Here is a 27,807-nt window from a genome sequence, read left to right as displayed (position 1 = left end):
ATAAAATAAAATAATTAGCCAGCCATGGTGGCATGCACCTGTAATTCCAGTACCTCGAAAGGCTGAGACAGGAGGATCGCTTGAGGCCAGGTATTTGAGACCAGCCTGGGCAATATAGCAAGACCCCATCTCTACAAAAAATTTTTTTTAATTAGCTGAATGTGGTGGCACATGCCTATAATCCCAACTACTTGGGAGGCTGAGGCAGGAGGATTACCTGAGCCTAGGCGTTTGAGGCTGAAGTGAGCTATGATCACACCACTGCAGTCCAGCCTGGGCAACAGAGCAAGACTCTGTATTAAAAAAAATTTTTTTGTGGCCAGGCATAGTGGCTCACGCTTGTAATCCCAGCACTTTGGGAGGCCGAGGCAGGCGGATCACGAGGTCAGGAGATCGAGACCATCCTGGCTAACACGGTGAAACCCCATCTGTACTAAAAATGCAAAAAATTAGCTGGGCATGGTGGCGGGCGCCTGTGGTCCCAGCTACTCGGGAGGCTGAGGCAGGAGAATGGTGTGAATCCGGGAGGTGGAGCTTGCAGTGAGCCGAGATCGCGTCACTGCACTCCAGCCTGGGCGACAGAGCGAGACTCCGTATCAAAAAAAAAAAAAAATTATAAATGGTTAATTCTATGTTGTGTGACTTTCACCTCAATATTTAAAATGAAAAAGAAAAAATGTCTATAGATGTGACTTAGCTGGGTTATATTTGAGGTGTCTAGACATCCAAGCGGAGCTGTCAGGTAGGCAGTTGTAAAACACAACAGGAGTGACCAGTTTTACCAGCTCTTGTGGAAATAGCTGCTTCCCGCCATTCCCCACCCAGCCCACTGCACGCACTGTTGCGGCCCAGAGGTGGGCGTGAGGTCTCTGCTGCCACTCATCCTCATCCACAGCCAGCCATGCTGCAGAGCCACCCAGCCTGAGACGCCTACTCTGGTCTCCAGCTAGGATGTTGAGGACCTGTTTAGAATGTCTTGGAAGAAGTCCTGGAATCCTCCCAGCCCCTAGGTACAAGAGTGAAGACTCATACGCTCCCTGTTTATACATCCTGACCCTTTATTTACATCCACCCACTGCAGGGGAGTCAGGTAGAGGCCCCCTTCCTCAATCAACCTAAACTCCTGATCTTGGGGTTTTCTTGTGAGGGTCTGGTTTTTATTCTTATAGGGCCCCACGCCTCCATATTCATCTGGTGCCAACATCATGATTTCAAGGCAAAGCTTTTCCCCAACTTCCTACATTCTATGGATGAATAAAGTGCCCAGAGGAGGCCAGACGTGGTGGCTCATGCCTGTAATCCCAGCACTTTGGGAGTCCGAGGTGGGCAGATCACTTGGGATCAGGAGTTCAAGACCAGCCTGGCCACCATGGTGAAACCCCTTCTCTACTAAAAATACAAAAATTAGCTTGGCATGGTGGCATATAGCTGTAATCCCAGCTACATGGGAGGCTGAGGCAGGAGAATCGCTTGAACCTGGGAGGTGGAGGCTGCAGTGAGCTGAGGTCAAGCCACTGCACTCCAGCCTGGGTGACAGAGCGAGACTCCGTCTCAAAAAAAAAAAAAAAAAAAAAAAAAACTGCCCAGAGGAGCTCTACGGCTGGCCCAAGTCTGGCACATGTGCATTTCTTCACTGATCACTGCCCCGGGGCACAGAGCCCCTGAGTGCTGCCGTCCTGGTGCCTGCTGGCCCCTGTCCCCCAGGTCCCCCTTCTGAGTTTTTCCAGGGATACCCTAACCTAACCTGGCCGGATTACTAGAGATGCTGCTTTATTGACTCTGGACATGTGTATGCAGCTGCAATTCTGTGTGATACAGATGACCTGCCAGTGGGGCCCTCCTGAAGATGCCATAGTGATTAAGATGCGTTTTGTTTTGTTTTGTTTGAGACAGGGTCTCCCTCTGTTGCCCAGGCTGAAGTGCAGTGGTGCAACCACGGCTCACTGCAGCGTCTACCTCCTGTGCTCAAGCGATCCTTCCACCTCAGCCTCTGGAGTAGCTGGGACCACAGGCATGTTGCACCACACCCGGCTTTTTTTAAAATTATTTTTTGTAGAGACAGGGTCTTCCTGTGTTGCCCAGGCTGGTCTCGAACTCTTGGCCTCAAGCAATCCTCCCTCCTCAGCCTCTCAATGCACTGGGGTTACAGGCTGAGCCACTGCACCCAGCCTAAGATATGGTTTTTGACTTTAGAAAACACAGGGTTCTTCAGGGTTGTGGCTTCCTTGACTATTTCTTTTTATTTTATTTTATTTTATTTTATTTTATTTTATTTTATTTTATTTTATTTTAGGTTCCGGGATACATGTGCAGAAGGTGCAGGTTTGTTACATAAGTAAACGTGTGCTGTGGTGGTTTGCTGCACCTGTCAACCCATCACCTAGATTTTAAGCCCCACGTGCATTAGCTATTTGTCCTGACGCTCTCCCTCCACTCCCCCTACCATAGGCCCCAGTGTATGTTGTTCCCCTCCCTGTGTCCATGTGTTCTCATTGTTCAGCTCCCACTTATGAGTGAGAACATGCAGTGTTTGGGTTTCTGTTCCCATGTTAGTTTGCTGAGAATGATGGCTTCCAGCTTCATCCATGTCTCTGCAAAGTCATTCCTTTCTATGGCTGCACCTTGACTATTTCTTCGGCTATTTCTGTTCTTAATGAGGCTCCTCCCATCTCCAGTGCATTCTTCTGCCTCCCTCTTTTACTGGGAATGGCAGCATTTCTTTGCGTTTTCTGTAACTGGAACTCTCTGTGTGGCTGGCACAGTGTGATGAGCTGGTGAGCTTTCCCACTGTGGGGCAGGGCTTATCATGAGGCCTGCTGGAGGAAACTAAGAGAGCTGAGCCTTAGGGGCTTAAATGACCTGCCCGAGGGGAAGCTGACACCCAGTGGGGCTATAACCCTGGTTGGAGAGTTCACGTCTGCACCTGGCCTCAGCCTGTGTTCTCACTTGCTCTGCCCAACTGGCTGTGCCTTCAGCCGGCTCATCACCAGGAGATTTGGGTTGGAGCTTCTGCTCAGCCACCACAAGCTACATGACCTTGAAAGCCGACCTTTGACTGTCCGCAGGATAGTCCTGAAGGTTCTCAGGCCATGGAGCTGTGAATTTCCCTTCTTTCAGTGTCTGCATCATTGGGAACCAAGCCCCTAACCAATGTTTATTCATTCACTCAACCAATATTTGTGGAATATCACAGCCCAAGGGGTGGGGACACAGCAGGGAACAAGAAAGACAAGAATTATTGTCCTCAGTAGGTTACTGTGGAGTGGGGAGGCTGGCAGGGAGCCACGTAACTAGAATACACACTAGGTCAAGGCAGTATTCCCACAGAGAAGATGGAACAGGGAAGGGGAGTGAAGGCCGGGATGGGAGGTCTACGGACTTAAGTAGGATGATCCGGGAAGTAGCATTTGAGTAGAGTCTGGAAGGAGGGATGGGAAAGAGTGTTCCAGGCAGTGGGAACAGTAGGTGCAAAGGCCCTGGGGCAGAAGTGTGCCTGGATGGTCAAGACTGTCGAGCTGTGTGTCTGGAGCAGGTACAAGAGAGATAAGGTCAGCAAGGACCTGATAAGCAGAGCCTCATGGTCACGCTGAGGACTCCAGGACCTGTACACCGAAGGGAATGACGGGAGCTGACTCGTGCTCTAGCAGGACTTCTCTGCCTGCTGTGTTGAGCGCTGGTGATGGGGGCGTGGGAAGAAATTAGGAGCCATTGCAGAGGTCCCAGTGGGTCATGATCAGGGCACCACAGTGCAGGTGGTGAGAATCGATCAGATTCTAGACATATCTCAACGTGGAGGACCAAGACTTTCACCTAAATCTAAACAATAGTTATGAAATGTTAACTCGAGATGGATCTATTGGAATTATTTACATACTTCCAATAATGGATCATGAGAGCCAAGAAGGACCCTAGAATTTATCCTGATCTTCCTAGGATTTTCCCAAGGGTAGAAATGATGATGAACTGGGTGACCGTTCACAAAGGAGAGAGGATTCCCAGTCCCCAACCCTGAAGCCTTCCCCTCAGTCACCGTCTTCTATGGGTCAACCAGATGCACAGACTGTTCTCAGCCATCCCTGTGGTTCTTACATCAATGCCCAGCTGTGGGAATGTACTGGTGCTTCGATGGCTCATAGAAGCCCCATATAAGGCACTGCTCCTGTGGGACGTGCCTGTCAAACCTGCTTGTCCACTGCCGTTCAGTTCAGCCAGAGACTGGGCTACATTCAGTCCTCGCTTCCCTGGGAGGGGGAAGGTAAGTGCACACAGTCCATCCGGCGAAGAGCAGGTCAGCCTACGGAAGGCTCAGCCTACCGAGGGGCTCAGCCGACACAGGTCTGATGGGGCCCGAGAGTGCTCCCAGGGGAGTGGGAGGGGCCGGCTTCTTCCTCATCAGGGTGGAGGTGCTGCCTTGTGTGTGGACTAGAGAGCAGAAAACGGCTTGTCTGTGTTGCTCGGTCAATCACTGGAACATTCTCTGAATGCTGAGTTCTGCCTTAAAACAGCACGGGTCATGCTAGATGAAAGGGATCCTCTGTTTTATACTCTCATCTCTTCACTGTTGCTGCGGGACGAAAGACAGGGGAAGGAAGGTGCCTAAGTTCAGAACAAAGTGAGCAAGACCAGCTGCCTGCTGTTGGTAGCAGGGGCACAGCCAGCCTGTCATGGCACTGGGGGGCCGGGGTGAGCTGTGCCCCTCCTCCTGGGCTTGTGACCATCTGCCCCCCATGGAGTGTGTACACGTGTGTGTGTGTGTGTGTGTGTGTGTGTGTGTACATGTGCCTTCTTCCCTACTTCACTGGCAAGGGAAGAGACTGACACTTGGGTTAGGAGAAGGATGTTGACCTGGGAGGGGTCAAGTAGGGAGAACCCACATCTTGGATGCTCAGGATTTTATGATCTTAGGCTCTACTAGACTTGCTGTACAGTTAGATTCAGAGTTTGGAATTAGGGATCTCTGGACCCTCCCCTCCCCTCCCCTCCCCTCCTCTCCCCTCCCCTCCCCTCCCCTCCTCTCCACTCCCCTCCCCTCCTCTCCCCTCCTCTCCCCTCCTCTCCTCTCCCTCCCCTCCCCTCCCCTCCCCTCCCCTCCTCTCCCCTCCTCTCCCCTCCCCTCCCCTCCCCTCCCCTCCTCTCCCCTCCCCTCTTCTCTCTTTTTTCAGAAGTCTTGCTCTGTCGCCCAGGCTAGAGTGCAGTGGCACAGTCTCGGCTCACTGCAACTTCTGCCTCCTGGGTTCAAGCGATTCTCCTGCCTCAGTCTCCCAAGTAGCTGGGACTATAGGTACACGCCACCACACCTGGTTAATTTTTTTATTTTTAGTAGAGACAGAGTTTTGTCACGTTGGCTAGGCTGGTCTCAAACTCCTGACTTCAGGTGATCCGCCCATCTTGATCTCCCAAAGTGCTGGGATTGCAGGCGTGAGCCACGGCTCCTGGCCCCTTCACCTTCCCCTTCCCCTTCCTCTCCCCTTCTTCCTTCCTTCCTTTCCTTTCTTTCTTTCCTTTCTTTCCTTTCTTTCTTTCCTTTCTTTCTTTCCTTCCTTCCTTTCTTTCCTTTCTTTCCTTCCTTCCTTTTTCTTTCTTTTTCTTTCTTTCCTTCCTTCCTTCCTTCCCTTCCCTTTTCCTTTTCCTTCCTTCGTCCTTCCTTCCTTCCCTTCTTTCCTTCCTTCCTTCTCTTCTTTCCTTCCTTCCTTCCTTCTCTTCTTTCCTTCCTTCCTTCACTGCAACTGCAGAAGGGACTAGTGAGTTCTATTTAGCTTGCTTGCTTACTTTCCTTCTTTCCTTCCTTCCTTCATTCATTCTCTCTCTCTCCTTCCTTTCCTTCCTCCCTCTCTTTCTTTTTTCTTTCTTTCTTTTCTTTTCTTTTTCTTTCTTTCTTTCTTTTTTTATTTCCTTCCTTCCTTCCTTCTTCCTTCCTTCTTTCTCTTTCTTTCTCTCTTTCTCTCTTTCTTTCTTTCTCTCTCTTTCTTTCTTTCTTTCTTTTGTTTCGTTTCGTTTCGTTTTTTTGAGCCAGGGTCTTGCTCTGTCACCCAGGCTAGAGGGCGGTGGCACAATCATAGCTCACTGCAGCCTTGAACTCTTGAACTCAAGCAATCCTCCTGCCTTGGCCTCCAAAGTGCTGGGATTGCAGGCCTGAGCCACCGTGCCCAGCCCTAAGGTTTTTTGTTTTGTTTTGTTTTACTGTTAGGACAAACCCTTATTTACACTGGGACAAGTTACAAAGAAACTCCTGCAATTGTTAACTGCCATTGGAGTCTACTGTAAGTTGCTTCACGGCAACTGCAGAACGGACTAGTGACTTCTATTTAGCTCCACCCACTGATGCCTGAAGCCCAGTGTGGCTCTGGGGGCTCCAGAAGCCTGAGGGGCAGCTGGCTGGGGCAGTTGGCTGGGTCTGGAGAGTCCTGCAGAGCCTCTGTCTTCAGCTGCTGGTGAGGCAGCTTTGGCTTGAGCTGCCCTGGCTTTCTGAGTTCAGTGTGATGGGAAGGCACTGTCAGCACCCTCAGACCCTCCTCAGGAGTCCTGTGAGGCTCAAGCAAGTCAGGGGCAGAGGGGCAATCCAACTAGAGGACCCTCCCAGACCCGGTCATTGCCACCTGGACCCAGCCCCGGGAAGGCACCCGAGGAACCTGTAGTCCTGGGCTGACCACCAGTCCTGGTCCTCAGGGTATCCGCAGAGACCTGACTGTCCAGAACTCCCAGAGTTTCAGCTGCAAGCTGGAGATGTGGCCCCTTGGCAACTCGATAGGAAAATACTGGAGAGTGTGCCAGAGTGTCATTTGCTAGAAACAAACATTATACTGCGGTAAGCCCTGGTTTCTCAGTCATTGGCTCTTTGGCACCAACTGAATCACAAGGCCATTGGCCACAAAGAAAGGCCTTGTAGGCAACCCTTTAGGGACGCCTGTATTTTCCATCTGCTTTGGAACCTCTAGGCTCAGGCCGAATGCCTACTGAAGTAGATGTTTCGTAAGAGATTTGGGGGCAAATACCGGGATTTTATGAAGATGCTGCACTCTCCTTCACTAAGTGGAAGGCTGAGAAATCCTGCCCTGAGGGGAAGAAGCAGTTGTCTTCCCAACTGATGCATCCTGGACCAGCCAAGTCTTCCTCCCACTTTCCCTCTTCTAGAACTTTCCCCACTTCAGCCAGTATCTGTCATCCCCTGGGCTTCCTCCCTCTCCATGCGCCGCGTTCATCGGGGCTGAGGGGAGCAGGAGAGGAGATGTTTCTGCTGGTGTCCCTGCTGTAGCTGGAGGAGCTCGGCCTCAGCATGCCTTCGCCTCCCCTTCCCATGATGCCCCCTAAACCGAGTCTGTATTGAGAGAAAGGTGGCACTGTTGATCATTACTCCAGGACAAGAGTCATAAAACGACTGTCCCAGACAACCTAGGACCCCAGCGTTCCGTGGCTAACACTTCTAGGATGAGGCCCATCTCCTTTTCTGTTTCATCAATTGGATTAATTTTATTGTTTTCTAAAATAATGACTTTATGATTTTTATTGAACCCATACTTGTTTATTCTAAACAGATTTCTTTCTTTTTTTTTTTTTTTGAGATAGAGTTTCACTCTGGCTCCTAGGCTGGAATGCAGTGGCACCATCTCAGCTCTCTGCAACCTCCACTTCCCAGGTTCAAGTGATTCTCCTGCCTCAGCCTCCCGAGTAGCTGGGACTACAGGCGAGCACCACCACGGCCGGCTAATTTTTCTATTTCTGGTAGAAATGGGGTTTCACCATGTTGGCAGGCTGGTCTCGAACTCTGACCTCAAGTGATCCGCCTGCCTCGGCCTCAGAAAGTGCTGGATTACAGGCATGAGCGACCGCACCAGGCCTAAACAGATTTCTTAACAATCTACCACCATGAACAACAAGCATTAGCATTGGTGAGGAGTGTTCCAGAATCCCTCTGCTCTCTGCCTCTCTGTCTCTCTCCCTCTCCATCTCTCTCCCCCTCCATCTCTCTCCCCCTCTCTTTCTCTCTCATGCACACACACACACACATACACACACGGAATGACAGGACAGACTGATCGGCAGATTGGATGAATGGATGGATGGGCACATAGATGGAGGGACTCCCAGAGATAAACTAACACCATTTTATAAAAATGGGGTCATATTCTACATGATTGAAATGTAAACTTTTAATTTTACTTAAATTTTAGTTCAGCTCAGATGTTGCTGGCAGAAGTTTTTTTTATTATTTTTATTTTTTATGTTCTGCTCCTTGAGGAGCTGGGCTAACTCATAGGCAGTGCATCCAGATTCGGCATTTTTTTTTTTTTTAGACGTAGTCTCGCACTATCACCCGGGCTGGAGTGCAGTGGCACAATCTGGGCTCACTGTAACCTCCGCCTCCCAGGTTCAAGTGATTCTCCTGCCTCAGCTTCCCAAGTAACTGGGATTACAGGCACACACCACCACACCCGGCTAATTTTTTGTATTTTAGTACAGATGGGGTTTCACTATGTTGGCCAGACTGGCCTCGAACTCCTGACCTTGTGATGGGCCTCCCAAAGTGCTGGTATTACAGGCGTGAGCCATCGCGCCTGGCCAAAAAATATTTTTTAATTGTTAAAAATAATAATGGAATGCCAAATGTAGTAGAACAGTTTCACAATGACAAGAACTATTAGTTCCTAAAAATCCCCAAGATTCAGATAAGAGATTACAAAAACCTTGATAAATTAGTGACATTATGTAAAATCAACGGTGCTGGGTTTGGTGGCTCAGACCTGTAATCATTGCACTTAGGGAGGCAGAGGCGAGAGGAGTGCTTGAGCCCAGGAGTTTGAGAGCCTGGCCAACAGAGCAAGACCCCATTCTCCACAAAACGGAAAATAAAATCAGCATTTTGTTTTATTTTATTTATTTATTTGAGATGGAGTCTCGCTCTGTCTCCCTGGCTGGAGTGCAGTGGCATGATCTCAGCTCACTGCAGCCTCTGCCTCCCAGGTTCAAGCGATTCTCCTGCCTCGGCCTCCCAAGTAGTTGGGATTATAGGCATGCACCACCACACCCAGCTAATATTTGTATTTTTAGTAGAGACGGGGTTTTGCCATGTTGGCCAGACTGGTCTCGAACTCTTGACCTCAGGTGACCTCCCTGCCTCTGCCTTCCAAAGTGCTGGGATTACAAGCACGAGCCACGTCACCTGGCCCTACTTTATTTTAGATAGCACAGGGTCATGGAAGATAAAGTGACGCCTTCCCTCCCCTACCCCCTACCCCGATTTCTACTGCTTGCATTATTTCTTACGGTAAAGAATCTTCTTATTTGGCTGGAAGACTCTATTCCCACCGTAGTTTAGTCCTGGATGTGTGATTAAAGAAATCCAGTGGTTGCCCCGCACTGAGAAGCACAGCCCCCTCCCCACCCCTGCTGAGGACTCCCAGGGAAGCTGGAGGCAGCTCTGGGGCATTTTCTCTGACTTCCCTAGACTTCTCTTCAGCTGCTCAAACAGTAGAGGGATGCTTAAGCCCCCTCTTCCCGCAGTCTGTCCCTAAGGGTTGCACTGGCACCTGTACCCCCAGTGCCCCTTGGCACCACTCCTTTGGTTTCAGGGCTTGTCTGCCATTTTTCCTTTTTTTTTTTTTTTTTTAAGACAGGGTCTCACTCTGTCATCCAGGCTGGAGTGCAGTGATGCAATCTCATTTCACTGCAACCTCTGCCTCCCGGGCTCAAGTGATCCTCCCACCTCAGCCTCCCAAGTAGCTTGGGGACCACAGGCTCACACTACCACGCCCAGCTAATTTTTGTATTATTTGTAGAGACAGGGTTTCGCCGTGTTGCCCAGGCTGGTCTCGAACTCCTGGGCTCATGCGATCTGCCTGCCTCAGCCTCCCAAAGTGCTGGGATTGCAGGCGTGAGCCACCATGCCTGGCCTGCTATTTTTCAGTTTGTGGCAGAAAAGTTGTTTTCCTTTCCTCATTTTGTGGTTGCTGCTTTATTCACTTATTTTTTTTTTTAACTTTTTAAAAAGCAACATTTGGTTCATTTCACCAGGAGATGGGGAGGGAGGTACAGGAGGCTGCCCTGATCCTTTGTTGGGTTTGACCTGGAGACTTTGGGCTTGACGTGACACAGCGACTACGCTCACATGGTTGTCATCTAAGAAGGCGTGAGGGGAACCCCAGATGCCTCTGCAGGAGCCAGAGACATTCCTAGGGGGTCACAGGGTCAGCTGAGCTGAACAGGGATTCTGGAATGAGGAAGCCAAGGGGATGGAAGGGAGGAGGCCGGCAGGGGAACGCCCAGAGCACGTGCTCCTGCCCAACACCTCCTGGCAGAGAACAGGAGCTGGCAAGAGAGGAACCCCGCTTGTGGTGGGGGTGTTGAACAGGCAGGGCCTGGCTGGGATGGGGGCCTAGCCTAGGCTGAAAACGAAGAGAAAGGAAAGAGGGTACCGGTGTCCCATACAATGTGGACCCTCAGCCCTGGCCCTGGGGTGGCAGGGACAGAACCGGTCACTCCAGGGACCTCCTCAGCCCACCCTCCTCCTGCTTCCTGGCAGGGACGAGAGAGGGAAGCAGGAGGCAGGGTGGGATTGCCAGCCCCTCTCGGATAGTTTTTTTTTTTTTTTTTAGAGACAGGATCGTGCTATGTTACCTAGGCTAGTCTCGAACTCCTGGGCTCAAGCGATCCTCCTACTTCTGCCTTCCAAATTACAGGCATGAGCCACTGCACCAAGCCTGGATCTTTTTTTTTTTTTTAAACAACTTTGTTGAGATATAACTCACAGCCAGACACAGTGGCTAACACCTATAATCCTAGCACTTTCGGAGGCTGAGATGGGAGGATCGCTTGAGCCTAGGAGTTTGAGACCGGCCCAGGCAACATAGTGAGACCCCCATCTCTACAAAAAAAAAAAAAAAAAAAAAAAAAAAGCCTGGCATGGTGGCACATATCTGTAGTCCCAGATACTCCGGAGGCTAAGATAGAGGATCACTTAAGCCCAGAAGACGGATGTTGCCGTGAGCTGAGATTGCACCATTGCACTCCAGCCTGAGCAACACAGCAAGATCTTGTCTCAAAAAAAAAAAAAAAAAAAAAAAAAAGGAAGAGCTATAACCCACATGGCACACAATTCACCCATTTAAGATGCTTTGAGTGTATTCACAGATATGTGCAAACACTGCCACAGTTAACTTTAAGACATTTCATCATCTGTAAAGGAAATATCCCCTACCTTTAACTACCACCCTGATAGACAGGGGACCTGAAGGCTCCTCAGTTATGCAGAGCAGGGCTGGAGTCAGGGGCCCTGGGCTGACTTTATTGTTCTGCTATTGCTGCCTTGAAATTCTGAATACATTTTTAAAACAAGCGCACCATCCTTTCATTTTGCCCTGAGCTCCACAGATGATATAGCTGGTCCTGAAGTGGCGCAGAAGATCATTCTGACTTGGAGTCAGACTCCAGTGATGCAGGCTCCTACTGGGTGGAGGCCCGGGGGCTCAGGAGCCTTCTGTGGGAGTGTGCCCATTGGCAGCGCATCCCTGGAGATGGATGGACAATTTCCACATCCCCTTTGTCCCTGTGCACGCTCCCTCTGGCTGCCATCATAAATTACCACAAACCGGGTGGCTTAAAACAACAGAAATGTATTTGCTCATGGTTCTGGAGGCTAGAAGTCCACACCCCAGGGGTCAGCAGGGCCACACCCCCATGAAGGTGCCAGGGAGGGTCTGCTTCATGCCTGCTCTTGAGTTTCTAGTGTTGCCACTGACCCTTGGCATGTCACTCCAGTCTCGGCCTCTGCCAACATGGGGTGATCATGGGGTGTCTAGGTCTAGGGCCCTTCTCCTCTTCTCCTTCTTCTTCTTTTTTTTTTTTTTTTTTGAGACAGGGTATTGCAATCTCTGTCGTCCAGGCTGGAGTGGAGTGGCACTATCTCAGCCCTGCAACCTACACCTCCCAGGCTCAAGCGATCCTTCCACCTCAGCCTCCTGAGTAGCTGCGACTACAAGTGTGCACCACCACACCTGGCTAATTAAAAAAAAAAAAATCCCAGCACTTTGGGAGGCCGAGGCAGGTGGATCACTTGAGGTCAGGAGATCGAGACCAGCCTGGCCAACATGGTGAAACCTTGTCTCTACTAAAAATAAAAAAATTAGCTGGGTGTGGTGGCACGCACCTGTGATCCCAGCTACTGAGAAGGCTGAGGCAGGAGAATTGCTTGAATCTGGGAGACAAAGGTTGCAGTGAGACAAGATTGTGCCATTGCATTCCAGCCTGGGAGACAAGAGCAAGACTCTGTCTCAAAAAAAATAAAAAAATTTTTTTAGCAGATTTTAGCAGAGACAAGGTCTCACTGTGTTGCCCAGGTCGGTCTCAAACTCCTGAGCTCAAGCAATCTGCCCACCTCGGCCTTTCAAAGTGTGGGATTACAGGCATGAGCCACCGCACCCAGCCCTTCTCCTCTTGTTATAAGGGTGCCCATCCCTGGACTAGGGCCCACCCTAATGACCTCAACTTGATTACGTTGGCAGAGACTTATTCCCAAATGAGGTCCTATTTACAGGTACTGGGGGTCAAGGCTTCAGCATTCTTTTGGGGGGCCACAATCAGTGACACCCTGACTCACGAGCCTCAATCACCTGTTCCAGTGAGAAACAGGACTGAGATCAAAAGGAGTGAGGCAGAGCAGCCCTCGGCTGGTTCTCCTCTCCTGCTCACCTGCCCGCCCTGGCCTCTGGGTCCGTCGCTGTCCTCTCCAGCTGTTCTTCCTTCCAGGCTAGGAGACTCAGCAGAAGGGTAAGAGTGGCCTGGCCCTGTGGGGAGCCCCAGATAGGCCTGTGGCTGCTTTGGATAACTACTGTGCCTGTCAACTCTCCTTGGTAGTCTAGGGTTCAAAGCCCAGGTCCATTCTAGAAGTCTGCTTCCAAGCGCTAAGGAAACTTCAATAGTTACTGGGAAAACCACAGGGGTCAAAGGTCCGTCGAGTTATTTCCCGGATCCGAGTTCGACGTCTTTTCCCCGCCGCTTGTGGTTATTGTGACTGGACTTTGAGTTTTGGAACAGGTCACATGGCTTTGAAATCACCGTCAATTCACCTGGTGCTGCTTTGGCTTCAGGCTCTTCCTTCTGCCTAGCTCCGTCCCACCCAGCGGCCCTCAGAGAAAGGAGGCAGCCATCACCACACTGGGCTTTGGAGACACTGCGGGGACTGTAGACCCCACCCCGCTGCACGGAGCTCCTGCAAAAGCGAACCTGAGACCCTTGGTGAGTACTTCCGGAGACCTGGCTCCTCGGATGGCTTGTGGCGCTGCTCCTGCACACACGACTCTCCAACGATCATTTTCCATGTTTTATTTTTATCTTTTAATTTTTGAGACGGAGTCTCACTCTGTCACCCAGGCTGGAGTGCAATGATGCAATCTCGGCTTACTGCATCCTCCACCTCCCAGGTTCAAGCGATTCTCCTGCCGCAGCTTCTCAAGTAGCTGGGACTACAGGCACCCGTCACCATGCCTGGCTAATTTTTGTATTTTTAGTAGAGACGGAGTTCTGCCATGTTGGTCAGGCTAGTCTCAAACTCCTGACCTCAGGTGATCCACCCGCCTTGGCCTCCCAAAGTGCTGGAATTACAGGCATAAGCCACTGCGCCCAGCCCATTTTCCATTTTTTAGATGACAGACGTTGATTTGCTCTGATTTTCAAGTATTTTTAGCATACAGATCCCTGCAAGAGGCATCTGTCTCCAGTGGTCCAGCCTCTCATTCCAAATGAAAAGAATCAAGTCATAGGAATTCATGGGTCTGTGAGGAATCGCTCCCACCTGTGCCCAGGAGATTAACAAAGGCGATGGCTGCAGCTCTGTGAGCAGTGGAGAAAAATTAGGCACAACCTGATATCCTCCCACAGGAGCGTAAGTCCACTGTGGTTATTCATATCTTTGAATCCAGTGCACAATTTAAAGGACCGTGCATGTATCAAGCTGCATGTATCAGTATAAGAAACCTCAGAAGCTGTACAGCCTTGCACAGAACGATAGTTTCTGTGAAGTTCCAGCTAACACTGAAGGCACTGTCGATGTAAAGCTGCTGTCTGCTTGAAGTATCAAGCAAAGATACTATATACTGTTTATACACACTTCCACTTGTAGGAAATGATTTTTAAAATATCATTTTTAGGCTGGGCTGTAATCCCAGCACTTTCAGAGGCTGAAGTAGACAGATCACAGGAGCCCAGGAGTTCAAGACCAGCCTGAGCAACATAGAGAGATTCCATCTCGACAAAAATTAAAAAATAAGCCAGGCATGGTGGTGCATGCCTGCGGTCTCAGCTACTTGAGAGGCTGAGGTGGGAGGATTGCTTGGGTCTGGGAGCTCAAAGCTGTAGTGAGCCACGATCACGCCACTGCGTTCCAGCCTGGGCAACAGAGTGAGACCCTACCTCAAAAAAAAAATCATTTTAAAATGATTTTTAGAATATCTGGCCAGAGAGGGAGGGAAGAGGGACTGAAGAGAACAAAAAGGCGCCATTTGCCTCACATTTCCTTAAAAAGAAACCCGAAGTCCAGAATGTCAAGATGCTTGAATCTGCACGGTGGGTACATGGATATTTGTTATTTGCAGGGTATTTGTTATTTGCAGGATTTTTTAATATGCTGGAAACAGTGCACAGTTTTAAAACATTTTAAAATTATTTAGATGGATTCATGGGCTAATGGCCTTATGTTCATGCCAGATAGAGGCTCAGGCAGGGGCATGGCGGGGGACACAGCTCATCTCCAAAGCTGGGGCGCCTGGGCCTCTTGCTGGGATGGGAAGCTGGGCAGGTGACTGCTGAGGACCTCCAACAGCTCTTAGAGTCTGCACTAGCCAGCATGTGCCCTGAAGAGCAGGCGTTTCGGGCTGTAACGGCGACCTGCTTCATGTATTCTGTCCAGACAGACCTGGGCTTGGGACATCAGCCGTGGTGGTGGCCCCAGACCAGCTGCAGCTCAGCACTTTCGGGGACCTGTCCACCCTCTGTCTGCCTCGCCACCTTTGTAAGCCCACACCCCCCGCAGCCGAGCCGTGCTGGCCGTTACTACCCTGAAGTGTCTTCTACAAGGCACTTGTGCCCAGTGTCACTCCCCAACACATTTCCCTCACGTGGAGTCCTCTGCGCAGTCCTCTGTGTCACTGTCCTGGGCCGCTGCAAACAAGGGACCACCTGCTGGATAGCTGAAAACAACGGGAACTTTTTTTGTTTTTTTAGACAGTCTCTCTCTGTCGCCCAGGCTGGAGTGCAGTGGCATGATCTCGGCTCTAGAGAAGCCGACAGTCTTGCTTCTAATGAAAATTACCTTTCATAAAGAACATATAAAGCAGCATTTCCAAAGTGCAGGACCCCTACTGTTGTTTGTTTGTTTGTGTGTTTGTTTACTGGGACAGGGTCTCCTTCTGTCACCCAGGCTGGAGTGCAGTGGCACAATCTCAGCTTACCACAACCTCTGTATCCCAGGCTCAAGTGATCCTCCTGCCTCAGCCTCCTGAGTAGCTGGGATTGCAGGTGCATACCACCATGCCTGGCTAATTTTTGTATTTTTAGTAGAGACAGGGTTTCACCATATTTGCCAGGCTGGTCTTGAACTCCTAGGCTTGAGCAATCCTTCCCCCTTGGCCTCTCAAAGTGCTAGGATTATAGGCATGAGCCAATACGCCTAGCCTACTACCGTTATTTTAGATGAATTTCTAAAAAAAAAAAAAAAAAGTATTTATTTACTTTAATTTTTTAGAAAAAGCTGTAACTGACACAACAAAGTGTGAATTAGTGACTTTATTGCTTAGGATTGGGTAGAGCAGGTGGGGCCATGGCACTCAATCTTACACAGAAGGAGAAACCAGAATGGCAAAGACCGTCAAGGTCATTCCAACACCACAGAAGCAAGGGTGTCCTATAGAGGGGATCGGAGTTCTTTCAGGCTTCCTAATCAGTTTGCAAAGTGATGACGGCTTCCCCAAACCCTCTGTGTAATAAGCATCCATACTGTGCCCTGCCTCCTCTGCACAGAGGCCCTGCGCTCCTCCCCCTGCCCCTGCAGCCCGAATTCAGAGTCCTGGGCAGGTGCTCTCACCTGGACATTACAGCCACCAGAAAGAAGGAGGGGGAATGTCAGCCTACTTTGGCTTCTGACTGGAAAGCAGGGTCCACCAGGGGCGTTACCTCCATGCTGAAAAATAACAGGTGTCCGCCTCAGCAAGGAAGAGCAGTGTCCTTTGCCTGCAAGCATCGTTGTTGCAAAAAAACTCCCTGACTCTAATTCCCTAATTCCCGCCTGCTTCCTGGCTCCTCCCAAGTAGGCCATGAGCACTGCCTGTGGCTGCTGGGTTGTTGGACCCCCCCGTCCAAACCCTCGGGTTTATTTTAGAGCAGTTTCTCAACCTTTTATTCCTCATCACCTGCTAAGGAGCTTTTTAGACACCTTTTCCCTAATCGCCCTCTCATGAAATATTAATATCATAGACATACCATATATCGGTGCTTTATACATAGAAGAGCAAGAATTTTCCCCCCTTGGAGGCTGTTTCACCCCCATTGAGAATGCAGGTTCTAGATGCATGAGAGGAGTGGTCTGGTTTTCGTTTGTTTGTTTGAGATGGAGTCTCGCTCTGTCGCCCAGGCTGGGCGTGCAGTGGTGCAATCTCAGTTCACTGCAGCCTCAACCTCCTGGGTTCAAGCAATTCTCAGCCTCCCAAGTAGCTGGGGCTACAGGTGCATGCCACCATGCCCTGCTGATTTTTGTATTTTTAATAGAGACGGGGTTTCACCATGTTGGTCAGGCTGGTCTCGAACTCCTGACCTCAGATGATCTGCCCGCCTTGGCCTCCCAAAGTGCTGGGATTACAGGCGTGAGCCACTGCTTCCAGCCAGTGGTCTGGTTTTTAATGTCACCTGCACTGGGGAAATCAACTCCCCAAGCCAGGAGCAGCTTCCTGTGTTTTAAAGGCAAATTGCAAGTCCAGTCTGCCAAAACCAGATGACGCCCATTTCCTCTTGCCCTCCTCCAGGGAGAGGAATTGCTCTGACACCCACCCTTAAGATGAAGATCCCCCTACCACTTCCCACCCCACTGGCCATAGACACCCGGGCTGGGGCGGGAAGCAGAGTGTGGACTCAGGGCTTCTCGTCATCCTGGCTGGATTCGTCATCTCCTTTTCTACCAGCCACGCAGGGAGAGAGGGTTTGAATGAAAAATCCTCCCTGGCCCCAGAAGCCATTTTGTTAATTCCGTTACTGGTAAAAGGGTTTTGTTTCTTTGTTTGCTTCTTTGTTTGTTTGAGACAGAGTTCCACTCTGTCGCCCAGGCTGGAGTGCAGTGGCACGATCTCGGCTCACTGCAACCGTCACCTTCCGGGTTCAAGACATTCTCCTGTCTCAACCTCCCAAGTTGCTGGGACTACAGGTGCCTGCCACCACGCCCAGCTATTTTTTTGTATTTTTAGCAGAGATGGGGTTTCACCATATTGGTCAGGCTGGTCTTGAACTCCTGACCTCAGGTGATCCACCTGCTTTGGCCTTCCAAAGTGCTGGGATTACAGGTGCGAGCCACCATGCCCGGCAAAAGGAGTTTTGATCTAGACCCCAAGAGAGGATTCTTGGATCTCTCACAGGGAGGAATTCAAGGAGAGCGGCAGAGTGCAGTGAGAAGAGAGAGTTTATTGAAAGTCACTCAGTTACAGACAAGGGCATCCTCAGGAAGCAAGAGGAGGAACATCCCGGCTTTGTTTTAAACTCTTCTTATATAGGGGTCTTGTCTACGTAAAAGCTAAGTTATGTCTATGTGTGGGTGGGCTGACAGCACGACAACATTTAGTACTTTGTTGATTTAAAGAAAGTTATCCTTGGCCGGGTGCAGTGGCTCACACCTGTAATCCCAACACTTTGGGAGGCCAAGGCGGGCAGATCACTTGAGCCCAGGCATTCAAAACCAGCCTGGCCGACAAAGCAAGACCCCATCTCTACAAAAAATACAAAAATACAAAAATTAGCTGGGTGTGGTGGCCCGCACTTCTAGTCCCAGCTACTCAGGAGGCTGAGGCAGGAGGATTGCTTGAGCCCAGGGAGGTCAAGGCTGAGTGAGCTGTGATGGTGCCACTGCACTCCAGCCTGTGCAACAGAGCGAGACCCTGTCTCAAAAGGAAAAATAGAAAGTTACCTATTTCATTTCAGTGTGTAAGTACATCAAAGACGGAGTCTTGCACTGGAGTGCAGTCTCGGCTGGAGTGTAGTGGCGCAATCTCAGCTCACTGTAACCCTCCACCTCCCAGGTTCAAATGATTCTCCTGCCTCAGCCTCCCAAGTAGCTGGGACTACAGGCGCCTGCCACCACACCCGGCTAATTTTTTGTATTTTTAGTAGAGATGGGGTTTCCCCGGGTTAGCCAGGATGGTCTCGATCTCCTGACCTCATGATCTGCCCGCCTTGGGCTCCCAAAGTGTTGGGGTTACAGGCGTGAGCCACTGCACCCGGCTATGAGTATAATCATCTTAAAAGCAGGTCTTGTCCTGTGATGGGCATCTGGATATTTTGTCATTATGGGAGTTTGTCCTTGCAGGCGTTACCAAGCTGCTTCCTCTGCCATAAACATCTCAAGACCCTGGGTTCTGACTGGCAAAGAGTGCGCCTTGCTAATTTTACGATGGAGTTGATTTTAAAATGGTATCACCCTGGCTCTCCTGGGCTCCTGCTTCCCTGACAACTCCATCCTCATGGCCACCCCTCCTAGGGTCCTCCCAGTGCCCAGCCATGGGGGAACTGTGCCGCAAGGACTCTGCGCTCACGGCGCTGGACGAGGAGACGTTGTGGGAGATGATGGAGAGTCACCGCCACAGGATCGTGCGCTGCGTCTGCCCCAGCCGCCTCACCCCCTACCTGCGCCAGGCCAAGGTGCTGTGCCAGCTGGACGAGGAGGAGGTGCTGCACAGCCCCCGGCTCACCAACAGCGCCATGCGGGCCGGTGAGCACAGCTCCCTCTTCCCCACCTCTTCCAGCTTCCCGCAGCCCACATGGCTCCACTGTCTGCCTCTGTCTTCAGGGGGTCTCTTCTCGTCCTGTCTCTTATAAAAACACTTGCTGTTGCATTTAGGGCCCACCTGGATAACCAGGATGATCTGATCTTGAAATCATTAACTTACATCTGCAAAGGCCCTTTTCTCAAAAAAGGTCACCTGGACAGGTTCCAGGTGGACGTGTCTTTGAAGGGGAACCACCATTCACACCACTACAGCTGTCTTTGGAGTCCATTCTGATGGTCCGACTAGCCACGTTTATTCATTAAAAAACGGGGATGCTAATGGTTTTACCGTGTAAGGTTGTTAGGAGAAGCAAATGAGTTACTGTTTATAAAATACTCACTGCAAAGCTGGGGCTATAGAAAACAGGCAGTAGTGGTAGCTGTCAACATGATAATGTTCATGCATGTTGGCGTATGAACCCCAAACACAGGAAAGATTAATCCACGCTAGTCATTCTGGCTGAGAGAGATGGGCTCTGGGCCCTGGGTGTGGAAGGGCCCAAGGCTCCCTGGGACCTGTCCCCCGCAGCCCCAGGGTGCCACTCTGCTTTCTGTGCACGGCTCCAAAGCTGACAGCGCTGTGGTGGGACCCTGTGTCTGCATCACCCACCAGCTTGCCAGGGAGGTGCTTGCAAGCAGGGACCCACCTCCTCACTCCGTCCCGGGCCCCCCGCACTCGCCAGAGCACTTGAGTTGCAGTAGTTGCTCCATAAATACCAGCTTTGCCCTTCTCAAGTCTGACTGGGGTCATGTGGGTAAAGGGATCCTGTGAGAGCAGTGAGGGCGCATCCCACCCGGCAGATCCCAGCAAACTGCTTTCACCTCCCGATTCTTAGATGTGCGGAGGTTTCCCAGCCCCAGGCCTCTCCCCTGTGGGGAAGCCAGCCAGGGAGCCCAGGCCCCTTGGTAGCTAACAGATGGTTCTGCCTCCCAAGGGCACTTGCTGGATTTGCTGAAGACTCGAGGGAAGAACGGGGCCATCGCCTTCCTGGAGAGCCTGAAGTTCCACAACCCTGACGTCTATACCCTGGTCACTGGGCTGCAGCCCGATGTTGACTTCAGCAACTTTAGCGGTGAGAGCTCCGACTTTCATGGGATGGCAGGCACTTCTAGGAACCTCAGGCTCCTGGTAACCCCAGGTGCCCCGCTTACCTGCTGATTTGCCCTTCTCGCCCTTCCCTCCAGGCTGCAGTTCCTGTCCCAGCCCCAGCACTCTGAGGGTGAGGAACCCCCTCACTGTATTGGGGTTGGGTAGGATAAGGAGCCCCTGGGCCTTGACTCTAAAGGGTCTGTCCTTAATTACCCAGTGCTAAGAGGAGACCCCTGAGGGGTGGGGTGGGGAGAATCTGCTTGGAGAGACACAAGCAAAGGGCAAGGGAGTGTCTCCTGGAGTCCGCCTTTAACCTTGTGGCTTTGCTGGAGGGGCCAGAACAGCCCAGCCTCAGCTCTTAGGAGGCGACAGAGCGGCCCCGGCCAGAGGGTACAGGGCCGCGGAGCCTTCTGTACACCGCTCACCATTTTCCTTCAGGGAGTAATTCTAGGCTTCCCTGGAGGAGCTGTTGAAAGATTTAGGTATTGAAAGGAGCAGGAGCAGGACTCACATGACCCACAACAGTGGAGAATAGACCATTTTCCCTGTGTTCCTGCACAGTGCGTGTTTATGTTCTTTAGAGTTGTAGTACGCGGATTCGTATTCTTTATCTTTTTCTCGAGATAACGTTAAAATGAGTTAGCACTGAGTGCATCTCAGCTACTGACGAGGGTCATTAAGTCTGAACAGTGGGGTCTCACGGGGAAGGTCAGAGTGGGTAACCCTCGTGCCAAAATCGGGAGTCACGCTGTTTATTCAACCAAAAGACCAAGTCTGCTTGAGGCCCAGGAGCTTTTAAGGAGACCAGCAGGTTAAAGCTGGGGGCCTGCTGGGGAGTCTGGGCAAGGCTGTGGGGGCATGGGAGTAATGCCTTGGCCCACCGGCCCACCTGTGCACCTGCACACCTGCCACATGCTCACCTGCCCACATCCTCAGCTGCTCACCTGCCCACGTGCTCACCTGCCCACCTGCTCATCTGTCATCTGCCCACCTGCTCACCTACCCACCTGCCCACCTATTACCTCCCTACCTGCTCACTTGCCTACCTGCCCATCTGCCCACAGGTCTCATGGAGACATCCAAGCTGACCGAGTGCCTGGCTGGGGCCATCAGCAGCCTGCAGGAGGAGCTGAACCAGGAGAAGGGGCAGAAGGAGGTGCTGCTGCGGCGGTGCCAGCAGCTGCAGGAGCGCCTGGGCCTGGCCGAGACCCGTGCTGAGGGCCTGCACCAGCTGGAGGCTGACCACAGCCGCATGAAGCGTGAGGTTAGCGCACACTTCCATGAGGTGCTGAGGCTGAAGGACGAGATGCTCAGCCTCTCGCTGCACTACAGCAACGCGCTGCAGGAGAAGGAGCTGGCCGCCTCACGCTGCCGCAGCCTGCAGGAGGAGGTAGGGAGACATCCTGCACCCCAGCGCGACCCTGCTACTGTCTGCCCCCAGGCCTTTGTACTAGCTAGTCCATCTGCCTGGAACTCCTTTCCCCTCTTCCTTGTCTAACACTTCCCTGCCCCGAGAGCCTTGGCTGAGGCCCCTCCGGGAAGCTGATCCTTCCCCTCCCCAGGAGGCCACCCAGGCCCCTCTGTGTAGCCTGCGTGGCGGCAAGGCGTGCCTCGTCCAGTAGCTGCCCGTGGCCTGGCTGGCTTGTCTGTGAACTGCCTGTGCTGCCGACGCCTAGGCAGGTCTGGACACTCTGGGCTGCATATTTGTAGAGCCGTCTACATCCCACTGCCCAGCTGCGGCAGTGACATGGGATAGTCGATCTCTGTCGTCCTCCTTTGTCCTTCTCAGCTGGTCCTGGGCTCAGCGGGGGAGGGCAAGAGGGTTCTCAACGCAGGCCTCTGACACTCAGTGTGTTTCACTCACTTTTCTTTGGGGATGATGATCTGATTGGTTGGTAAGGCTTCTCAAAATATTGGGGATGTGCACTCCTTGTCATTTTGGCATTTGCTTTCTACCTTCATTATTATTACTATTATTTTTAATTTTTTAGAGACACTCTCGCTCTGTCACCAAGGCTGGAGTGCAGTGGTACAATCCTAGCTCACTACAGCCTTAAACTCCTGAGCTCAAGTGATTCCCAGCCTCCCGAGTAGCTGGGACTACAGATTGTGCCACCATACCCAGCTAATTAAAAAAAAATTGTTTTGAGATGGGATTCTCACTATGTTGCCCAGGCTGGTCTCAAACTCTCGGGCTCAAGTGATCCTCCCAACTTGGCCTCCCAAAGTGCTGGGATTACAGGTGTGAGCCCCTGCGCTGGCCAGCGCCTTGCCTTTAATCATGACATTTGTTGTTTGTTTTTAACTTTTTACTTCTTATTTAGAAATAATTTCAAATATATATTTTTAAATCACACAAATAAAAATAGTACAAAGAATACCCACCTACCCTTGCTTTATCATTTGTACTTTTACTCTCTCGTGGCCCTTTACCACCACCAAACCCTTCAATGTCTACTTCCTGAAAATAAGCACATGCCCCTATATAGCCACAGTGCAGTTCTCAACTTCAGTCTTTTTGGTATGGACACCCTGTTATTATCCAATCCGTCTGTGTTCCGGTTTTATCATCTGTCCCAGTGACTCCTTCACAGCCTTCCCCCCAGCCCAGCGTGGGGCCCTGTGTTCCGCTGTCCCTCTCTTTAGCCACCTTCATTTGGGAACAGCCCACAGCCTTTCTTGTCTATTATGAGGTGGCCCTCTTTAAAGCCACCACCGCTTCCCTTTGATGATAGATGGCCTCTCATTCGGGGTTGGTCTTGTGTCTCCCACATGTAGACAGAAGTTATGTTCTTTGGCTGGGACCCTGCACAGGGGGTGCTGGCCTGACTCAGGGCATCCCCTCAAGGGCTCTCGAGGTCCTGTCGCCCCTCACAGGGAACATCACCGTCCACCATTTGTCAAGGTGCAGCCCAATTGCTCTACTGCAGAATGGCTCTTTCTTTTCTTCCCTGCAACTGATAAATATCTCGGGTGTGGGGCGCTGAGACCAGCAAGCGCCCTACTCCTGGTGGACGTTTCCCAGGATATAGCTGTGGTGACTCTGGCGGGAGCTGGCCCCTACCCTGGGAGCTGTGAATGACGACTGTGCCAGTGCCCCACTTTGCTGCTGCCCACGGCCTCTGCCTTCCCTTCTCCCGTGGCTGACTCTGGACCGTGCCAGTGCCCCACTTTGCTGCTGCCCACGGCCTCTGCCTTCCCTTCTCCCATGGCTGACTCTGGACCGTGCCAGTGCCCCACTTTGCTGCTGCTCGCGGCCTCTGCCTTCCCTTCTCCTGTGGCTGACTCTGTTCCTGGCACAGTTCATGGGTTCCTACTCTGCAGGGGTCTGACCTCTCACTGTCCTTAATGATTTTGGTCTCAAATGGACCCAGATGTGACCAATGGAGCCCTTCAACCAGCTCCGTGTCCTGAGACGGGTCCCTTGTTTTTGGAGCACCAACTTCTTTTCTGGCCTCACAAGATATTCCAGGGTCATCTTGTACCTGGCCTACCCCAAATCCAGGCTCAGCCCATTCTCTGAGGGCCCCACTTCCTTTTTTTTAATTTTTATTTTTTGGTTTGTTTTTTTGAGATGGAGTCTCACTCTGCCACCCAAGCCGGAGTGCAGTGGCGCCATCTCAGCCCACTGCAATCTCCGTCTCCCGGTTTCAAGCAATTCTCCTGCCTCAGCCTCCCGAGCAGCTGAGATTATAGGCACGCACCACCACACCTGGCTAATTTTTTGTATTTTTAGTAGAGACGGGGTTTTGCCATGTTGGCCAGGCTGGTCTCAAACTCCTGACCTCAGGCGATCCGCCCGCCTCGGTCTCCCAAAGTGCTGGGATTACAGGCATGAGCCACCACGCCCGGCCTCCTGCCTTCTTTTAGAGAACAAGATCTGGACGTAGGTGTGCCCATCACTACTGGGGTGTCTTTGCTTCTCAGCCATTTCAGGGGACAGAGCTAGGAAACACACACACACATATGGAAATATACATACACATATGCACATACATACTTGTCTGTGTACACACACATACTCATATGCATGGAAGTATACATATAGTTCACGTGCATACTTCAGAAATCATGGGTTCTCACCCATACCTCTAATTCCAACCCATGCCCCGTGGCTTTTTCGTGCCTTCTCCCGTTGCGTAGGTGTGTGCTCCTTCCCCAGGGGGAACCCTGCTCCCAGCGTCACCAGCACATTCAGCCCTGTGCTCAGTCCTGCAGCACATCTCAAATCGTTTCAGAATCACTCTGCCCATACCACTGCCATTAACAGCCCCACTAAGACGAGTGCCGGACTTGTTTGTAATTCACCTCCCCCCGCCAGCCAATCTTGCTCAAGGCTGAGGGTTTGTAATCAAACGCTGTGTTTGTGAGTCACTGTAGCTTCACTCTCTCTGTCCTTGTCTGTCTGTCTCTCTCTTCGTTGTGGTTATGGCGTCTGTTGGAAATAGAATTCGGTTCATTGGTTCTGGTTCACTTTCAGTCTCATGTTTTCCTGTTCCCTTCCAGCTCTGACTTGATTTTACTTTTTGAATCTATAGACTGTGACATGCCCAGCCCAGCTGGACCATTGCAGGAGCTGGGAACTTGCGAACTGAGAATGTGCTAACCGGGTGTCGGGAGGGGAAAGTCCAGGTGGAAAGGTCCTTCTTGGCCACAGCCCAGGGGTGAGCACCAGCACCCACCCCGACGTGCAGACTTCCCAGGCTTGCCTCATGGGGAAAGTCCTGCCTCCCCAGGGCTGTCACACCCAGGACGGGAAGAGGCCGGACCCATTGCTCGAGCTCCAAGTTTCTCTTGGGCTGCTGTCCAGAGGAAGGAGGCCAGCAGGACCTGGTGGGATAGTCCCTGGAAGGCCAGGGCCTTGCACACAGATTGCAAGTCAACACAGGAGCTTTGCTGTCTGAATAGCCCCGGTCCCACGTTCCCAGGCATGTCTACCCGATCTGACCTGACTTTCCTCTCTCTTACTTCTTACTGGCTTCCATGACTCCAAATTCCCTTTATTGATGTATTTAGCAGAATATGGACAAGCAGGGAAGCCAGGGAGCATGCTGGCCATCACTGCCAGCTGCTCAGCTGCAGAGATCCAGGAGTTGGTTATCAAGGCCTCTTGGTCTGTTCCTGGGACCGTAACCCTGCATGTAGTTCAACCACAGTGCCTCATCTATAAAACAGAGCTGAAAGGCCTCTGTCCTCCCAGCCCCAGTTGAATATTTGGGACTATTCATTAGGTGAACCCTTTCGTGGGTTTTTCAGTCTCAAGGCAGGAAGGCCCCTGAGTGCTAAAAGCATCATCAGGAGGAAGGGTGAGAAATCCCCCTGGCTCCTGGTCAGGGGAGAAGCCGTTTCCATCGCCCTTCCTGTCGCCTCCCCGCCGCACAGCTGTATCTACTGAAGCAGGAGCTGCAGGGAGCCAACATGGATTCCTCCTGCGAGCTGGAACTGCAAGAGCAGTCCCTGAGGACGGCCAGCGACCAGGAGTCTGGGGACGAGGAGCTGAACCGCCTGAAGGAGGAGAATGAGAAACTGCGCTCGCTGACTTTCAGCCTGGTAGGTTTGGGTCCCCCCAGCAGAGAGCAGCCTCCTGCCTTGGGGGCTTGGCCCCCAGGCTGTGGGGTTTCTGACAGGTGGTTTAATTAAGGTGAGCCTAAGAACAGGAGATGAAATTTGGTGACTCATCTCACCCACTTTCTCTTTACCTCCTTCCTTCCTGCTGTTCCCCAGACCCCAAAATTGGCTGAATTAAAAGCTGCCGGAACAGAATTAAAAGCTGGAACTGGGCACAGTGGCTTATTCCTGTAATCCCAGCACTTGGGAGGCCGAGATGGGCGGATAGCTTGAGCTCAGGAGTTCAAGACCAGCCTGGGCAACATGGCGAGACCCCATCTCTACAAAAAATACAAAAAGTAGCCAGGCATGGTGGTGCACACCTGTGGTCCCAGCTACTCGGGAGGCTGAGGTGGGAGGATCGCCTGACCCTGGGAGTTTCAGGCTGCAGGGAGCTGAGATCACGCCACTGCACTCCAGCCTGGGCGATAGAGGGAGACCCTGTCTCAAACAAATAAAAATAAAAGCCGCTGGAGGTGCATCACAATGCCCCATTTGGTGGGTTTACTGCAGCGATTGTTTTTTGGAGTGGACTTGGCCAATTGTAAAGCATGGGATTCGCGTTAAGGATGGGGGAAAGAAACCTTTCTGCCTGGAAAGATTCCGCCCTCTGGGCCTCAGGTGCACTGGAGAGAGGGGGGCTCTGAAGCGGAGCAGTGAGTGAGCAATGACCCTTGGTGTCTCCTTCTCAGCCCCTCTCAGTAGATTAGTATTTATTGAGATATTCCTTCCATAAGCATTCACCGGGCGCAGGGCACTGGCCATCTTGCAGCCTGGATTGTGTCCCTGTTTATAAGCTCCTTCCTGGGAAGTGAGTGTCAGAGGGGAATGACCTGTCTGCTGGTTTCTCCCTCGCTATGAAACCGCCGGTAGATCTGTTGAAGGAGAAGGCTGACCTGGTAAAGGGAGGGATTGGTGTCCTAAGAGGTTGCCAGCTTCCTGTGTTCCTTCTCGTTGGCCATGAATCTGCAGTTTCCAGGCGTGATGAGTGGCTGGCTTTTCCGTGGCTTCTCTCCTGCCCGGTGTACAGTAGTAAAGTCTTACTTTACTACTGTCCACACACCTGACCGTGAAGTTGCCGCCGTCTTCTCGGGATTCTGCTTGCCTAGGGCAGGTCTCTGGGGAAGCCAGCACCCCAAGCTGACCTCTCTCTGCCCCAGGCGGAGAAGGACATTCTGGAGCAGAGCCTGGACGAGGCGCGGGGGAGCCGACAGGAGCTGGTAGAGCGCATCCACTCGCTGCGGGAGCGGGCCGTGGCCGCCGAGAGGCAGCGAGAGCAGGTGCCGTGTGACCCCTTCCTCCCTTGTGACCCTCCTGGGGCTTGTCTCAGGGGTGTGGACAGATCTGTGGGGAAGCCAGATTCCTTCATCCACACCGAGCTCACATTATTTTGCTGAACGAATCTGTGGGCCTGTTCATCTGTTCCTTTGTCAGCGCCACCCTGAGCACCGACTCATACCCCACAGCTAAGACCATGGTCAGGCAGATGCGTGATTCAAACGCAGGGGATTTCAGGTCCCGGGCCCTGGGGAGAGCCAGGGACTTAGGTGAGGAGGGAACGGGGAGGAAAGGAGACGGTGGAAGAGAAGAGGACAGGGAGGGGGAATTGTTTTTCTGGGACATTAAAAAAGCAAAACACAACTATGCATGCAACATCCACTCATTGTTTTAATTCAGATATAATCAGCCTAAGCAACTTTCTAGATGTGCCTCGAAATCTAGCACTTAAGAGACGAGCGAGGCCAGGCATGGTGGCCCACGCATGTAATCAGCACTTTGGAAGGCTGAGGCGGGCAGATTACTTGAGGTCAGGAGTTCGAAACCAGCCTGGCCAATATAGTGAAACCCTGTCTCTACTAAAAATATAAAAATTAGCTGGGCCTGGTGGTGTGTGCCTGTAATCCCAGCTACTAGGGAGAATCACTTGAACCTGGGAAGCAGAGGTTGCAGTGAGCCAAGATTGTGCCATTGCACTCCAGACTTGGCATTGCAGCAAGTCTCTGTCTGAAAAAAAAAAAAAAGGAGCGAGAGATGAGTGAGAATTGACCTTATTTCATCCCTAGAACTGCCTCCCTCCCTCCACCCCTGGGTTCCCCAACCC

General features: G+C 51.6%; 1 protein-coding gene across 9 annotated transcripts in view; it reads left to right on the top strand.

Moving 5' to 3' along the window:
* Positions 1–7,785: 7,785 nt before the first annotated feature.
* The window catches only part of CARD14 (caspase recruitment domain family member 14), a 38,748-nt gene continuing 18,726 nt past the window's right edge, over positions 7,786–27,807 (top strand). For 5 of the 9 annotated variants that reach the window (XM_030827247.1, XM_030827243.1, XM_030827249.1 and 2 more), the window contains exons 1-5: positions 18,507–18,952; positions 19,945–20,082; positions 21,164–21,489; positions 25,482–25,649; positions 26,867–26,986. In XM_030827247.1, the coding sequence (XP_030683107.1) occupies positions 18,652–18,952; positions 19,945–20,082; positions 21,164–21,489; positions 25,482–25,649; positions 26,867–26,986 (1,053 nt within the window). In that variant the 5' untranslated portion in view covers positions 18,507–18,651. Of the gene's footprint in view, positions 7,887–12,585; positions 13,228–13,675; positions 13,874–18,506; positions 18,953–19,944; positions 20,083–21,163; positions 21,490–25,481; positions 25,650–26,866; positions 26,987–27,807 lie in introns of those variants that run through there. The other 4 variants (XM_030827245.1, XM_030827251.1, XM_030827246.1 and 1 more) reach the window with 3 other exon arrangements.

The sequence above is a fragment of the Nomascus leucogenys genome, chromosome 14 (genome assembly GCF_006542625.1).
Source record: "Nomascus leucogenys isolate Asia chromosome 14, Asia_NLE_v1, whole genome shotgun sequence".
Lineage (NCBI taxonomy): Eukaryota > Metazoa > Chordata > Mammalia > Primates > Hylobatidae > Nomascus > Nomascus leucogenys.
This window is presented reverse-complemented; position numbering and strand designations above follow the sequence as displayed.